General features: G+C 44.5%; 1 protein-coding gene across 3 annotated transcripts in view; it reads right to left on the bottom strand.

The window, feature by feature from the left end:
* LOC120539907 (5'-nucleotidase domain-containing protein 2-like) overlaps nt 1-17,121 on the bottom strand; it is a 39,434-nt gene that overhangs the window by 20,098 nt on the left and 2,215 nt on the right. For all 3 annotated transcript variants that reach the window (XM_039770233.1, XM_039770231.1, XM_039770232.1), the window contains exons 2-7: nt 14,227-14,411; nt 11,458-11,532; nt 10,337-10,392; nt 9,649-9,742; nt 7,299-7,427; nt 1,083-1,143 (exon numbers count right to left, since the gene is read on the bottom strand). In XM_039770233.1, the coding sequence (XP_039626167.1) occupies nt 1,083-1,143; nt 7,299-7,427; nt 9,649-9,742; nt 10,337-10,392; nt 11,458-11,532; nt 14,227-14,411 (600 nt within the window). The remainder of the gene's footprint in view (nt 1-1,082; nt 1,144-7,298; nt 7,428-9,648; nt 9,743-10,336; nt 10,393-11,457; nt 11,533-14,226; nt 14,412-17,121) is intronic.

Below are 17,121 nucleotides of genomic sequence, written 5' to 3'. Positions count from 1 at the left end.
TCTTTTGTGAGGTCCTCAGAAATCTCCTTTGTTCGTGCCATGATACACGTCCACAAACGTGTGTTGTGAAGAGCAGACTTTGATAGATCCTGTTCTTTAAATAAAATTAGGGTTAGGGTTAGTGTTAGGGGGTTAGGGTTAGGTTAGGGTTAGGGTGCCCACTCACACCTGATTGGCATCCCATTGACTGAAAACACCTGACACCTCACCTTCAAACTAACTGCTAATCCGAGAGGTTCACATACTTTTGCCACTCACAAATATGTAATATTTGATCATTTTCCTCAATAAATAAATGACCAAGTCTAATATTTTTGTCTCATTTGTTTAACTGGTTTCTCTTTATCTACTTTTAGGACTTGAGTGAAAATCTGATGATGTTTTAGGTCGTATTTATGCAGAAATGTAGAAAATTCTAAAGGGTTCACAAACGTTGAAGCACAACTGTATTATTTTGGCCAGCTCTGTTTCTGTACTGCGTCATTAAACTAAACGTGATGTCTAAGGAGCAAGTGGGCCAGCGCAAAGGACACGGGACGCAGCATTGGAAAATGCAACTCACTGTTTGTGGGTCATATTATCGCATTTTATTACCGGAAGCGGGATGTAAACACGGTGGGAAAGGTTCTGTAAAATAAACAGCCGTGAGAATTTCTCACTCACAGTTTAGTTAAATGAAATGACCAGCTGAAGAAAGAAAAACATCTCTGGAGAAAACGCATCACAGTCGACAAACCTTGCCCATGAATGCTGGGCTCAGCACCACCCGGGCAGGCACCATCAGTCTGTCGTGGACTGCAAAGCCCCAAGCGCTAAAGCAGGGGACCCCAACTCCTGTCACGGAGGGCCACAGTGGCTGCAGGTTTTCATTTTAACCCTTTTGTTAATTAGTGACCTGTTTTTGCTGCTAATTAACTCCTTTTCCAATTCCCCCAATTCCAAACGATTGATCACAGATGGAATTACATGTATGACTAAATAAATAAAGACATCATCTAAAGAATCCGAATCGATCATGACCAGAATTCAAAGCAACAAACTAGGTATTAAAACATGAAATAAATGAAGTGGCCCTTTCTCACCTATGTCATCCTCGATCCACTTGTACATCAAGCCTTTCGTGTGAACGTCTCCAACCGCATCCTGCAATGACAAGCACAAGCCATCAATGAGGCCACACTCTGAGCAGAAGGTAAATGATAGAGCCAGGTGTGACCTAACAAAGAAAGAAAGAAAGAAAGAAAGAAAGAAAGAAAGAAAGAAAGATCCTTATTTTAGGGATATTCTCCACTCTGTAAGTGCCTGGCAGGATTGCTGAGAAGGGAAGCCGGACTGGGAGGACAGCGATGGCCAGGCATCCCATCCGGGATGAATATGAGACTCAGTTTTTGCTCCAATTTCAGACTCTGTTGATCCTGATTCCAGTAGACAGCACTATCCCAGGAGCTTGATTACCATGTAGACACTGGCAAAGCATGATGGGAGTTGTAGTGCCTTGAATCAGCCCTGCTGTGGCACTGTGGGGGATTCATGATCTCAGGATTTTTCGGGGCTTCTGCTTGACCCAGCAGTGCTTTCGTCGGACTTTCTCCAGTCTCCAGCCCCATCCATCCAGTTGAGTCAGAATCGGGAGGCAGCAGGCAACACTCAACAGGAGGAGCAGAAGGAGAAGACAAAGATTTGTGGTGTGTTTGGCTGTGCACACTCGGTGAGCTATTTACCTACTTGAACTCAGGACTGTGTTGGGTGATCTTGTGTCGGAGGTTTGGAGCATCAGTGGTGCCCCCTTGTGGTCACAACTCCAACAACTCCTAGGGTCGCCTAGGATCTAAAATCACTGGTAACATTGTAATGGCAGTATGTGGAGCAAAACCAGACTAGAGACAGCACTAAGGAGACATTTGGATTGTTCGTGCAGACCTTCAGTAGACACTTCTTATATATAAATGTCTACGCGTGGAAATGTGTGTACCTCGAAGTGTGAGGCTACAACATGAACCTCAAAGAGCCGGCAAGGTGACCCCAAGTTAAAGAGTCGGAAGAAGAAAGAAAGACGAGGCTACAGAATGAAGCTGAAAGAAAGCGACTCCATCACCAAAGTGAAGGAGCCGAGGAAAGACAAAGGAGAGAGAAACTCGCTTAGCCACTGATAGACTAGGTGGGTGAGCACATCCTCAAGACGAAAACGCTGACTCTGTTTCAATGTTTTTTCTGACAATTATAATAGTTTCTATGAGCCCAGGCTTTACAGCACAGCCTTACACAGCTAGTTGTATGTAATAAACTAGCTGTCCCCCCGCGGCTCTGCCCACATAGTGAAACAGGACAAACTGTAAAAATCAATTAAATAAAATGGAATCCCGGCCAAGCGGAAAGTAGGTACGTTCTAACGTCAAAAGTTGGCACGGCATCTGATCGTGTTCAGCTCTAACGGGAGCGCGTCCCCCGCGTGGCCGTGATATCTCTGGCAATGAGCAGCGACCCTCTAAAACACACGCAGCTCTGATCTCCCTCTCTCAAAAATGTCAAACGTTACTCCTTAACAATCTCTACACAATAACGTCTGCTGAACAAACTGGTATGGCTAGCTAAGCGGAGGCGAGGTACGTGGCGAGAAGTAGAGCGGCTTGAACGGAGGCTGGCGTGCGAGTCAGGAAGGCCCCGCCCAGCTCCCTACTCCTGAGGTCCCGCCCACTTCCCCCTCCCCTCGGCCTGCAGTGTGTCTCTCGGATTCACGCAAACACATCGGTACTGCAACCAAACTCTGATACTTAGCGTGATGAGAGAAGTCGCAAAATCAACCGGAATGTTCAAGCAAATGATAGAAAAAAAACCCGATCTAAATCCGTGAAGAGCGGACAGACAGACAGATGGTGGTTTTATATATATATTGTCACACACATGACACCTGATAGGCCTAAATAATAGCGGCGGGGTGCGCTGACTGTCTCTCTCCATCTTTCGCAGAACATTCACGGGAAATCCTGCAGGGTTCTGGCGCAAATGACAACGTCACTTCTAGTCCCGATGACAATACTCCCAGTTTCTGGCACCAATGATGATGTCACTTCCGGTCCCGACAATGTCACTTCAGGTGCCAGCGTGGGTGATGACGTCACTTCCTGTCCTAACAACATCACTTCTGGTATCTCCGTAATATCAGTACTATTTTGGACTCAAACCTGTGAACACCTCTGTTCAATTTACTTCAATTTTGCAGCCGGGAAACAATATACAGGTGGCTACCCCAAACGTTTATGATGTCTGTGACTCATCTTTGTGACAATATATTATATATATTTATATATTTATGTATATATATATATATAATAGGGTCCAGTCAAAGTGGCATTCAGCCCCTGGGTCACTTAGCTCCTTAACAGAGAGCTGATCAAACCTTCAACAATACGGTGCACAGACATGGGGGGCATTTATTGCAGCACTTCATCGACCCCCTCAAATCCCTCTCGATCATTTTGACTCGTGGATACTCGATCGTTGGTACAAAGACCCTTTGCCGTCACAGGCCCCTGGGTGCACACCCGGAGCTCCCCACCCCAGGGTACATTGCAAGTGAAACGGCTCTCCTGTTTGAGGCCACTCTGACGTTACCGCCTGTGTCTGGAGCTCGTCATGGAGGCTGACGCCGCAGCCAAACACCGACGCTGGATTGTGTAAACCAGGCCGAGCGCTCAACTAAAACATCCTCACGTCTCCTCGGTTTGGCTTTCCTGAGTTCACGGCGAATGGCACGGCCGTCATCAATCAAACAAACGCCCGAGAAGGCAGGAGTGTTCCAAAACCTGCACGTCCGTGGCTTCTTTTTCTTTTTCTTCCTATGAGGTGCCAAGCCCAGCTTCCCTATAAGGTCTGTTTGTGTTGGCTCAAAGGCCGCTATTAATAATAATGTTGACTTGTGCCAGCAAACTGTACCAAGCAACGCTACCCTCGGTAGAATTAAGTGACTCAGGGTTAAAGGGAGACACGTCTGAAGGCGGCAAAGTGAAATGTTAATCATGGTCCTCTTCGGGCTGCCCTGTTGAGGTCCTAAACCCATGGAGCTCCTTTTGTTGTTTGCCATTTAACGTCTGTCGGGCACTCGTGAGCTCCAACTGCTATTCTCACAAGGCTGGGTTAAGCAAAATAAGCACATACACTCACCTAAAGGATTATTAGGACCACCATACTAATCTGGTGTTTGACCTTCAGAACTGCCTTAATTCTACATGGCATTGATTCAACAAGGTGCTGAAAGCATTCTTTAGAAATGTTGGCCCATATTGATAGGATAGCATCTTGCAGTTGATGGAGATTTGTGGGATGCACATCCAGGGCACGACATCCCAAAGATGCTCTATTGGGTTGAGATCTGGTGACTGTGGGGGCCATTTTAGTACAGTGAACTCATTGTCATGTTCAAGAAACCAATTTGAAATGATTCGAGCTTTGTGACATGGTGCATTATCCTGCTGGAAGTAGCCATCAGAGGATGGGTACATGGTGGTCATGAAGGGATGGACATGGCCAGAAACAATGCTCAGGTAGCCCGTGGCATTTAAATGATGCCCAATTGGCACTAAGGGGCCTAAAGTGTGCCAAGAAAACATCCCCCACACCATTACACCACCACCACCAGCCTGCACAGTGGTAACAAGGCATGATGGATCCATGTTCTCATTCTGTTTACGCCAAATTCTGACTCGAGACAGAAATCGAGACTCATCAGACCAGGCAACATCTTTCCAGTCTTCAACTGTCCAATTTTGTTGAGCTCGTGCAAATTGTAGCCTCTTTTTCCTATTCGTAGTGGAGATGAGTGGTACCCGGTGGGGTCTTCTGCTGTTGTAGCCCATCCGCCTCAAGGTTGTGCGTGTTGTGGCTTCACAAATGCTTTGCTGCATACCTCGGTTGTAACGAGTGGTTATTTCAGTCAAAGTTGCTCTTCTATCAGCTTGAATCAGTCGGCCCATTCATTCTCCTCTGACCTCTAGCATCAACAAGGCATTTTCGCCCACAGGACTGCCGCATACTGGATGTTTTTCCCTTTTCACACCATTCTTTGTAAACCCTAGAAATGGTTGTGCGTGAAAATCCCAGTAACTGAGCAGATTGTGAAATACTCAGAGCGGCCCGTCTGGCACCAACAACCATGCCACGCTCCAAATTGCTTAAATCACCTTTCTGTCCCATTCTGACATCCAGTTTGGAGTTCAGGAGATCGTCTTGACCAGGACCACACCCCTAAATGCATTGAAGCAACTGCCATGTGATTGGTTGATTAGATAATTGCATTAATGAGAAATTGAACAGGTGTTCCTAATAATCCTTTAGGTGAGTGTACTTAGGGCATTAAGGGAAGGGGGGCACCACAGAAATTTACCAAGGACCACATGGTGCAAAACTTCAAATGGTGCAGCTGGACCAGGATACACAAAAAGGGGGCTCCCACGTTAAATGAAAAAACCCCATGTCTGCGTGGGTCTCCTCCCACAGTCCAAAGACATGCAGGTTTCTGCACCTTGTTTGGAGTCCACCTGTGGTCATTTCAGTTGATTGGACTGATTAGGAAACGCACACAGCCACAGTTGAGCAGACACCAAGCCAGGAGGTCAAAGGACTTGCCTGCAGAGCTTAAGAGACAGAATTGTGCGGAGTAACAGATCTGGGGAAGGTGACAAAAACATTGAGGGTTCCCAAGAGCAAAGCGGCCTCCATGGTTTGGTATGGCCACCACTCTTGTAAGAGCTGACAATCGGCAGAAGAAGGGCTTTGGTAAGAGAGGTGATCAAGAACTGCCTGAGCTCCAGAGAGCCTGGGGCGGAGATGGCAGGAGAACCACCACCACAGCACTCCGCTAATCTGAGCTTTCTGGCTGATGACACATGAAAGCCCCTTTGGACTGCAAAAAAAAAAAAATAAATAAATAAATGGCACCTGAAAGACTCCCCAACGTGATGAAACCAAGATGGAACTCTTTGGCCTCAACGCTAAGCGTCACGTCTGGAGGAAACGAGGCACAGCTCATCACCTGAACGGGGCCAGTCTAGCGGTGAAGCTTGGTGGTGTCAGCGTCACGCTGTTGAGTAGAAAGGCTCAGGGGGGCCAACTCTTGGGCTTCCACCCACAAAACGCAAGGGACACATTAGAGATGGCAGTAAATAAAGAAATAAACAGAACAATCCTAGCAAAGAATAAAGAAATACAATAAGCCCATGAAAAACAATAGTTTAAAATAAAGAAAAGAAAGGAAAATCAACACAAAGCAGGGGAACTCACTGTGGGGGTAACACGACACAAGCACACTCAGCCTTCTGTCAGACCACCAAACCGGTACTGCGATACACACACACACACACACACACATGCGTACTCACACATATATATATATATACACACACGCAATCTGAGATATGCACACTTACACACACACACACACACGAGTACTCACACATATATATATATATATATACGCACACACACACACACATGTGTACTCACACACACATATATATATATATATATATACACACACACGCAATCTGAGATATGCACACTTACACACACACACACACGAGTACTCACACATATATATATATATATATATATATATATATATATATATATATATATATATATATATATATATATATACACACACACGTGCACAAACCATACACATGTGCACACACACACACACACATATATAAATATATATATATATATATACACACACACACACGCAATCTGAGATATGCACACTTACACACACACACACGAGTACTCACACATATATATATATATATATATACACACACACACATGCACAAACCATACACACACTCACACACACACACTCACACACACACACAGTGGTTTATCACACAGAAGGTGATTGTGCAAGTTTAAGCTTCCTATCACTCAGTCAACAATTCGTTCTTGCGCTGGCCGAAGCCAAACAGACCATTACTTAATAATCTTTTATTTAACATCAAAACTAAACACAAATTCCAACTGCAAGAAGAGGAATGTGAGCAATAGCAGGGTGACTATTACTGTAAGTCTGCCCATTTACAGCAGATTCAGAAAGTTCTCCGATCCCTTCCACTTCTGCACACTTTATCATGTTTTACATTTCATTTGAAATTACAGTAATACATTTACCATTTTTGCACAAATATTAATACATTTCAAATGAAATCCACAACACAATAAACTGGGCAGAAAGTCCAGGGGTCAAAAGGCTTTCTGAATCCACAGTAAGTGTCAGACACAGCAAACCTGCAGCAAACTCCACTTACTGTGACGTCTTTGAAAAGGTGCACCTGGTCAAAGTCAATGTTGTGGCGGAGAAAATAGTCGTTCACACAGGACAGCAAAGTCACTTCAGGGAGGGAGAAAATGTCCATAAACTGCTTGATGGCAGGACCCTGGAACGAGGAGGAGGAGAAGACTGGGGATGACCAGAATCTTTTTTTGAACTATCTAACCAAAAAGAGAGTCCTGCTGCACAATAGAGGCAAGAAGAGAGACAAGAGAGAATGACACTGACAGCAAAAGAGTTCCTGCATTTGCCACTGCGGTAGTGAAGTGGCCACCAGAGGGCAGAACATCCTGTATGTGTGCTCTGCACCTCAGAAGGGTGTCCGGTTAGGGCATCAGTATGAAAGGAGACAGGGAGACAGACAGCCTCTGTTATGTGTTATATGGTGACCTGCAAAAGCTATCTAATCCTGCCAACTATGCTAAAATATTCATCTGTTATATAGTACCTTTCATATCTATCTATCTATGACATAGAGCCTTTCATACCTATGTATGAAATCCTCCTGACTAGGCTAAAATAACTAACTGTTATACAGTGCCTTTCATATTTATTTATTGCTATGTTATATAGTGTCTTTCATATCTGTCTGTATATCTATCTATCATACAGTGCCTTTCATGTCTATCTATCTATGATATAGAACCTTTCATACTTATGTATAGAATCCTGCCAACTATGCTAAAATAACTATCTATCTATCTATCCATCATCTATCAAGCTCTCTAATCCTGCCGACTACACTAAAATAACTATCTGTTACATAGTGTCTATTATATCTATCTATCTTTTTATTTATCATATTGTGCCTTTCATATCTATTTATCTATGACATAGAGCCTTTCATACCTATGTATGAAATCCTCCCGACTATGCTAAAATAACTAACTGTTATACAGTGCCTTTCATATTTATCTATTGCTATGTTATAAAGTGTCTTTCATATCTGTCTGTACATCTATCTATCTATCATACAGTGCCTTTCATGTCTATCTATCTATGATATAGAACCTTTCATACCTATCCATCTAATCCTGCCGACTACACTAAAATATCTATAGTTTATACAGTGCCTTTCATATCTATCAATCTATATGTTATATAGTGTTTTTCATGTCTATCTATCTATCAAGGTTGCAGAAAATCTTTTCTATTAAACTTTAGCATCTCAGACTCACAAGGTTTTTCTAACTTTTTTAAATAAGCTATTCTTGTTTTAAGAGATGCAGCTCTGTTCAAATTATCCTTGAAATCATGCCATAAGATTACCAAAATAAAATGTCATTTCATCCTGACTTTTGTCTCTGTGCTTTAAAGTACGCTAGTGCTTGCCTAGAATGCAGCCTCTGACCTTGAGTCACCATACCAGGTTTAGATCATCCTACTTTATTTCTCAAGAACAGGCGATTGCCTGAGATTTGCCTGCTATCAGCTATATGCTAAAGATGATCTTGTATTTTCAAATCTATAAATGCTTTGTCTCAACAAACAACTGCTAACATATCTGTGATTAACATCTTGTATCATATGCTCCTTAGATATGCTCTCTGTTAAGTACATTTCTTACAGTATATACAGTACATGCTGGAGTCTCAAGAGCCTTTGTATTATCAAAGTAAACAGGGACGATACGGTGTATTTAGAAAGTGTATTTTATCTATCTATCATATAGTGCCTTTCTATCTATCTATCCATCATCCAATCCACTATATCCAAACACAGGGTCATGGGGGTCTGCTGGAGCTAATCCCACCCAACACAGGGCGCAAGGCAGGAAACAAACCCCTGGCAGGCCGCCAGCCCACCACAGGACACACACACACACACCAAGCACACACACTAGTGACAATTCAGGACCACCAATGCACCTGACCTGCATGTCTTTGGACTGTGGGAGGAAACCCACGCAGACACGGGGAGGACATGCAAACTCCACGCAGAGAGGACCCGGGAAGTGAACCCACAGGTCTCCTTACTGCGAGGAAGCAGTGCTACCCACTGTGCCACCGTGCCGCCCACTAGCTATCTATCAATCAATTATTTGGCCCCTCTTGTATCTATCTATGTGGCGTGAGGTTGTACCACTAAAGACCACTAAATAAGAGTAATCTGAATTGATCTGGACTGAACGGCCTCCACGACTTTGCCTTTCCGGTCTCCACCTTCATATTTCACCTTTTCATCGTCAAGAACAAAACTGCTGCCTTTCTGTGTTGCTTTCAGTCTTAGAGAAACAGAAACAAAAGGGAGCTCGTGCGACGTTTCCTGAGAATGCAATGAAACACAAGCAAGAAAGGGTCGTGCGGTCTGAATGTGGGACGACGTACTTTGCCATAGAAGTCACTCATGTGGTAAAGCGGGATATGCTTTGTCCCTCCGTACATTTCAATCACCTCCTCATCTGCTACGGGTTGAAGGCCTCTGTTGGAAAAAGAAAATAATGGCATTTTTTTTTACCTTAACTTACTGGATATAAAGCTCCACCCGTCCTTCCCCTTACTGACCTGCTTATCAGGAGTGGCGGTAAAGCCGATCGAAGCGACTCGTCCATCACAGGGCCCACTCACCTACCCGCTCACACCGCGTATTGGGGGATGTGGGATGCGCCTGATTGGTGACGTCGGCCCCAGGATTCAAATCCAGGGCACTGGCACTTAAGTAAGGCCACTAACTGCTGTTATGAAGCGATGTCACTTTGAATAAAGTGGGCTTAGAAGATGGATGGATTTTTTAATGAATTTCCTGTTATGTTTTTCTGATCTTTTTTTGGATTTTGACTTAAAATTGTATTTAACGCAGGTGAAGTATTTGTGTCTTTTACTTATGCCATTTTGTTTTTCACATAGCAGCTGACACAACATCGTTAAGAAGAAAATGACAGCAAGTGCTTGGTTTATGATGTCACCACCACTAGGGCATAAAGGTGAGATGAAAGATAATTTCTCCATCCAAAATAAAAGTTTGAAACACAATGTTGGACGTTCATCAGGTGTGTGTCACGAGAAGGCACGTTACCTGTAGGCAGTACCAGGCTGAACGTAATGGAAAGCATCGATCTTCATCAGTAGACTCTGAAACGAATAAAACAAACCCCAAAGGCCATCAGTGTTGTGGAAAAGCAGGGCTAGCAGACTCATCTTGCAGTCTGGTGGCACAGCAGTTAGTGCTGCTGCCTGAAATGACTGGGCTATCTCTGTTTATGTACGGAGTTGTGGGAAGGAGAAACCTTGAGATCCATCTGGGTGAGACATATGACTGTAAACTTGGATATAAACATCGCCAAGTACAGCACCAGCCCACCGCAGGGCATACACACACACACACACACACACACACACACACTAGGGACAATTTAGGATCGCCAATGCACCTAACCTGCATGTTTTTGGACTGAGGGAGGAAACCCACACAGACACGGGGAGAACATGCAAACTCCACGCGGGGAAGCAAACCCAGGTCTCCTTACTGCGAGGCAGCAGTGCTACCCACTGCGCCACCATGCCCACTTTAAAAATTAAAATAAAAATGAATTAAAAAACATCTTTCCAGTGATAATGAAGCTCTGAATCACTTAAAAGGATAAGGGCAAAACACTCACATTTAAATTCCAAAGCAATTACTAAATGTTCAAAAAATGAAAGACAATTAAGAAAAAGAGCAAAACGGGTTTGCCTTAGAAAGACCACTCAACGCTAACAGGTCTAAATCTTAATGAAGAGAAAGAAGACAAAGGATAAAGCGTAACGAAAGTCACCGCAAAAACCTAAATGAGCCTCTGAGAGACCTGAAATATAAAGACTGGGGTGGGTGGGCGGTCCCTCAGTGGTGACATCAAAATGGCCCCGCCTCTTAGGGCTCCACCCACAGAGAACAAGGAACAGGGGCAAACATGAATACACAAGACATAAATGTCATATAATAAACGTAACAATATTAAAAAAAATGACATAAAAACACAAACGTGTGCAAAAACAACCATATTAAACCAGAAATAATCTTTGAAAGCAAAATAAATGTAAGCCAGGGAACAAACCCTGGCAGAAAGTCAAAGCCGTGCTTGTTAATATTGCCAGAGTTTAGGCAATTGTTACGCACATAATGTAAAGTACGAAACGGTGAAGACGCTCAAAGGTTACCTTCTTAATATCATAATGGAGACCTCTTATAGCAAAGTTGGGAATATATTCATAACTCCGAATACCTCTTGGATACTAAAGGGAAAAAAAACAAACACATTACACACAGAGCATAGCGCACGATTCTCAAACCTGCTTTACTCTTTCAGCGCTGATGTCGACTTTTGTCAAAATTCAGGAGTGGAAGATGGTAATCGGCTGTAAACTGCAACAAAACTCACCCTTACGTTTCAGTCCGACTCTCTTTGCTAGAAGGAAAGTTACTCGTTGGACTCCAAGTTTGAAGCAAGTGATCTGGAGACGAAAGTGAGGCGCCGGCATCATCTGATCGGTCCCCAGCTGATCGTGGTGCTGAACACTTTCGTGGAGCTGATGCACCTGCAGCAGTGTTTGCCTGGGAGGACCACCACTTACGATGACATGAGATACAAACCATATTGCATCACCCTGCGACCGCCACCGCCAACCACCAACCACCTGCAGTGTGAAGACAGCCAGGCAGCTGGCCCACCGTGCATTTCTGCTGACCATTGAGGTGCCCCCATGCAGTCACTGCCACCAGAGATGCCAAATATGCGCCAACAGCAGCCACAGCACATAGCAACAGACGTTTTATATTGACTTATGTGTGAAAGCGTTGCTTTGTGTGCTTTTCAGAAAACTGAATATTTTTTGGAAAAAATATTCAGCCCGGGGCGGCACAGTGGTGCAGTGGGTAGCGCTGCTGGGAGACCCGGGTTCACTTCCTGGGTCCTCCCTGTGTGGAGTTTGCATGTTCTCCCCATGTCTGCCTGGGTTTCCTCCCACAGTCCAAAGACATGCAGGTTAGGTGGATTTCCGATTCTAAATTGTCCCTGGTGTGTGGGTGTGTGTGTGCCCTGCAGTGGGCTGGCGCCCTGCCTGGGGTTTGTTTCCTGACTTGCGCCCCATGTTGGCTGGGATTGGCTCCAGCAGACCCCTGTGACCCTGTAGTTAGGATATAGCGGGTTGGATAATGGATAGATGGATATTGAGCCCTCAAAGAGTTAATGGAACTCGGAGTCACAGGGAGTGTTGGAGCAAAGCCCACCATCTTGGGTTGTTCAGGGTAAGAACAAACCCCGGACTGGGTGCCAGTCCTTCACGGGGCCCACACACACACACACGTATCCATGAGCCTCCAGTGACCTTCAGACACTCGTGTTTGAAAAGAAAATGAGAGAAACCCGAGACAAACCCATGCAGTCATGAGGAGGACACGCAAAAAACACATGGAGGTTAGAAATCAAGAAGCTGGATGACAGGCAGCGATAGCAACTGCTGTGCAACCTGCACATAAACATACACAGAAATATAGAAATATACATTCACACAAATAGAGCCCCCTTAGACGTTTTCACTTCATTTTATTGTTCTAAAACACTGAATCCCAGGGGGTTTGGTTTGGCTTTTTTGATGCTGATCAACAGAAGAAGACTCTCTAATGATGGGCTTCCCAACATTTGTGGTGTCAGTTTGCTCGCGACCCGGTGGGGGTCCCCCTCCATCAATCATCAGAGTGGGATGAGGTGGTCCCACGTGATCACCAAACCATCTGGGGGTTAGATGAATCAAGTGTAATCATCAGTGCAGTGCCGTCAGGGTGGGCCTTGGGGAGCTCGTCCAGGGTCGGCTGCGACCCACCTGCAACGCCGCCGCAGTAAATGGAGCGCAATCATCAAACCAGTGGATGGGCTTTCCACCAGGGTCGGCCATGATCCACTTATAATACTACTGCTGTGAAACAAGCGTGATCGACATATCACCTGGGGGCTTCGTCCGGGGTCGGCCACGGCCCACCTACAATGGGATGAGAAGACCTCTGGACGGAGCTCCATCCTGACATGTGTGACCACCTTGCACGAATTTGATTGCCCCAGAGATTCTGGCACCCATGGCCGATTGAGGTATGCGTGCCCTGGGGTAGCCATTCTGGGATGGCATCTTGCTAGGGGGTGGCAAGGAGCAGCCAACCCCCCCCAAAAAAAAATAGGAATGTTACAAAGTGTGCAGTATGTACACAGAAGGGCACCATTTATTTATGAGGGGGATGAGGGTCGTCTAAGTCTAATAGTACTAGCTCTGGACACCGAGGGGCACCGTCATCCAAACCAGGGCTTCAAATGGGCTTTGACCACCAGTCACTAACACACATTTGGTATTTTTCCAAGGGCCCTGTATGACTGAACTCCAGTGTGTCCATCAGAGTTCAAGTGTGCCTTGCGTCCCCAGGATCAGTACCTACTGGGCACTCCCCAGAAACATCGGACCAGTTTAAGAGATGCCAATTAACTGAACACAACTGGCATATGAAAACAAATAAATAAATAAATAAATAAATAAATAAATAAATAAATAAAAACCCAAAGACGCCGTGAAGACAAATTCATAACATGCAAAGTTCTTGCAGCTCCAGTCTCCTAGAGTGATAAGGCAGCACTGTGTCACTCCAGAACTTCGACGTGATGATAAATGGCAGGTGAAAGGAGTAAAATAATAAAAGAGTTTATTATCAGGGCTAGCAAAGGGTGCTTCATATTTATTTAATAACCACTTGTAGTGGAGAATAATAGACGTGATGCCTGCACACCTTACCCTAAACCCACACGATTCAGGCTGAGGTGACTCTTTAACAAAAACGCTCAGAGCCCCTACTCAGTCCAGGGTGGCTGGCCAAGCCAACGCTCTCCGATTTTGATATCAGACAGCAAACATTCCTTCAGAGAAAAAAATTCAAAGAGTACGTCTTACTTTATACTGTTCAACCAGGATGTCTCTCGCTGCCTCAAAGATCAGTCTGTGCAGGCAAGTGGAGTAGTGGGCCAAAGTGTGGTCATAGTCAAAGCCGTAGATGTCAATGTCCTCCAGACTGATCTCGTTGTTGGCGTAGATCGTAGACGGGCTGGGCAGACTGCAGACGCCTGGGAGGAGCAGATCTGAAAAGACAGAGGTTGGAACAAAACTGGCAGTGGGACTCTTCTGATGGCAAATCAAGTACCAGGATGCATCAACATTCGAGAAGATGTGTGAAAAGGTGCAGGTAACTCCATGTTGAAATTGGAAGAGGTGCACTGGTGTGAAGCAAAAGGAGTTGCCAAGTGTCAGGCCTGCCAGCATTACTTATGTTTCACGCTGGACCCCCGAAACCTGCTAAGAATCTTCTTTGCCTGCAACTACAGCTGCAGAAGTCTAACGGACGACGCCAAATGTTCTGCAGCGAACACGACCTGCTGCTTTGTCTTCGTGGAGTTCTATATTAACTCAGCTTTCCCTTTTGTATTCTTTAATGTGTAGCCTTTGTTAGAATGCCCCAAATTCCATAGACTTAATGCTATTGTACTTTAGAACTTCCCACCACTGTCCCCTCTACATCTGTAACCTCAGTAATTACATAGCGTAAAAGACAAACAGGAGTGAAGTTACAACTTTAAATAATGTATTATTGATAATATTCATAAAATAACAACAATAAGCAAAGTACAAGTGAATACTGGCAACCATACTACCTGATAAATGCTGATGTGCAGCTTCAAGTGGAACAAAGACTTGATAGTTACATAAAATGTTCCTAGTTAAGTCATCATTTCTAGTCTAGAGAGTCCACCTTATGAGAAGGATTTAGGAGTCGTGGTGGACTCTAAGCTATCGACTTCCAGTCAGTGTTCAGAAGTCATTAAGAAGGCTAACAGACTGTCAGGTTATATAGCGCCTTGATGTGTGGAGTACAAGTCACAGGAGGTTCTGCTCAGGCTTTATAACACACTAGTGAGGCCTCATCTGGAGTATGGTGGGCAGTTTTGGTCTCCAGACTACGAAAAGGACATAACAGCACTAGAGAAGGTCCAGAGAAGATCAACGAGGCTGATTCAGGGCTACAGGGGATGAGTTATGAGGAAAGATTAAAAGAGCTGAGCCTTAAGGAGATGAAGAGGAGACCTGAGTGTTTAAAATGATGAAGGGAATTAGTGCAGTGGATCGAGATGGTGACTTTAAAATGAGATGAAACTGAAAGTCCGCCTTATGGGAAGGATTTAGAAGTCGTAGTGGACTCTAAGCTATTGACTTCCAGACGGTGTTCAGAAGCTATTAAGAAGGCTAAGAGAATGTCAGGTTATATAGCGCCTTGATATGTGGAGTACAAGTCCCACGAGGTTCTGCTCAGGCTTTATAACACACTGGTGAGGCCTCATCTGGAGTCCTTGGTGTAGTTTTGGTCTCCATAAAGACATAACAGCACAAGAGAAGGTCCAGAGAAGAGCAACAAGGCTGATTCAGGGCTACAGGGGATGAGTTATGAGGAAAGATTGTTGGAGTTGACCCTTTACAGTTCAAACAAAAGAAGATGAAGAGGAGGCCTGACTGAAGGGTTCAAAATGATGAAGGGTATTAGTGCAGTCGATCGAGACGGTGACTTTAAAATGAGTTCATCAAGAACACGGGGACACAGTTGAAAACTTAAGGGTAAATCTCGTAAAAACATAAAGAAGTTTGTCTTCACACAGACACGTGAAATCTGTCTGTCAATCATATAGTAATATAGTACCTTTAATATCCATCTATTGAGAGAGTCCACCTTATGAGAAGATTTTAGGAGTCGTAGTGGACTCTACACTGTCAGCTTCCCATTAGTGTTCAGAAGCCATTAAGAAGGCTAACAAACTGTCAGGTTATATAGCGCCTTGACATGTGGAGTACAAGTCTCAGGAGGTTCTGCTCAAGCTTTATAACACACTGGTGAGGCCTCGTCTGGAGTCCTGGGTGCAGTTTGGGTCTCCATTCTACAAAAAGGACATAACAGCACAAGAGAAGGTCCAGAGATGAGCGACAAGGCTGATTGAGGGACTACAGGGGATGAGTTATGAGGAAAGATTAAAAGAGCTGAGCCTTAAGGAGATGAAGAGGAGACCTGAGTGAAGTGCTTAAAATTATGAAGGGAATTAGTGCAGTGGATCGAGATGGTGACTTTAAAATGAGTTCATCAAGAACACGGGGACACAGTTGGAAACTTGTGAAGGGTGAATTTCACACAAACATTAGGAAGTTAGGAAGAGAACCACAGACACATGGAATAACAGACCAAGTGGACAGGAGGACTTTAGGGACATTCAAAATTCAACTTGAAGTTTTTTTTGGAAGAATAAAGCGGACAGGACTGGTGAGCTTTGAACCGTCCAGAGTGTTCTAACGTTCTAAAGCCAGTGTGAAATTATGCAACTTTTCGTTATGGAGTACAAGTCACAGGAGGTTCTGCTCAGGCTTTATAACACACTGGTGAGGCCTCATCTGGAGTCCTGGGTGCAGTTTGGGTCTCCATAAAGACATAACAGCACTAGAGAAGGTCCAGAGAAGAGCAGTGACGCTGATTCAAGGACTACAGGAGATGAGTTAGGAGGAAAGAATGATGGAGTTGAGCCTTTACAGTTTAAGGAGAAGAAGATGAAGAGGAGGCCTGACTGAAGGGTTTAAAATGATGAAGGGAATTAGTGCAGTCGATCGAGACGGTGACTTTAAAATGAGTCCATCAAGAACACGGGGAGACAGTTAGAAACTTGTGAAGGGGAAATTTCACACAAACATTAGGGAGGATTTCTTTACACAAAGAACGGTAGACACTTGGAATAAGCGACCAAGTAGTGTGGCGAACAG

Source organism: Polypterus senegalus, chromosome 12, assembly GCF_016835505.1.
Source record: "Polypterus senegalus isolate Bchr_013 chromosome 12, ASM1683550v1, whole genome shotgun sequence".
NCBI lineage: Eukaryota > Metazoa > Chordata > Cladistia > Polypteriformes > Polypteridae > Polypterus > Polypterus senegalus.
Note: the sequence above shows the minus strand (reverse complement) of the source record. Positions and strands in the feature narration are given on the sequence as shown.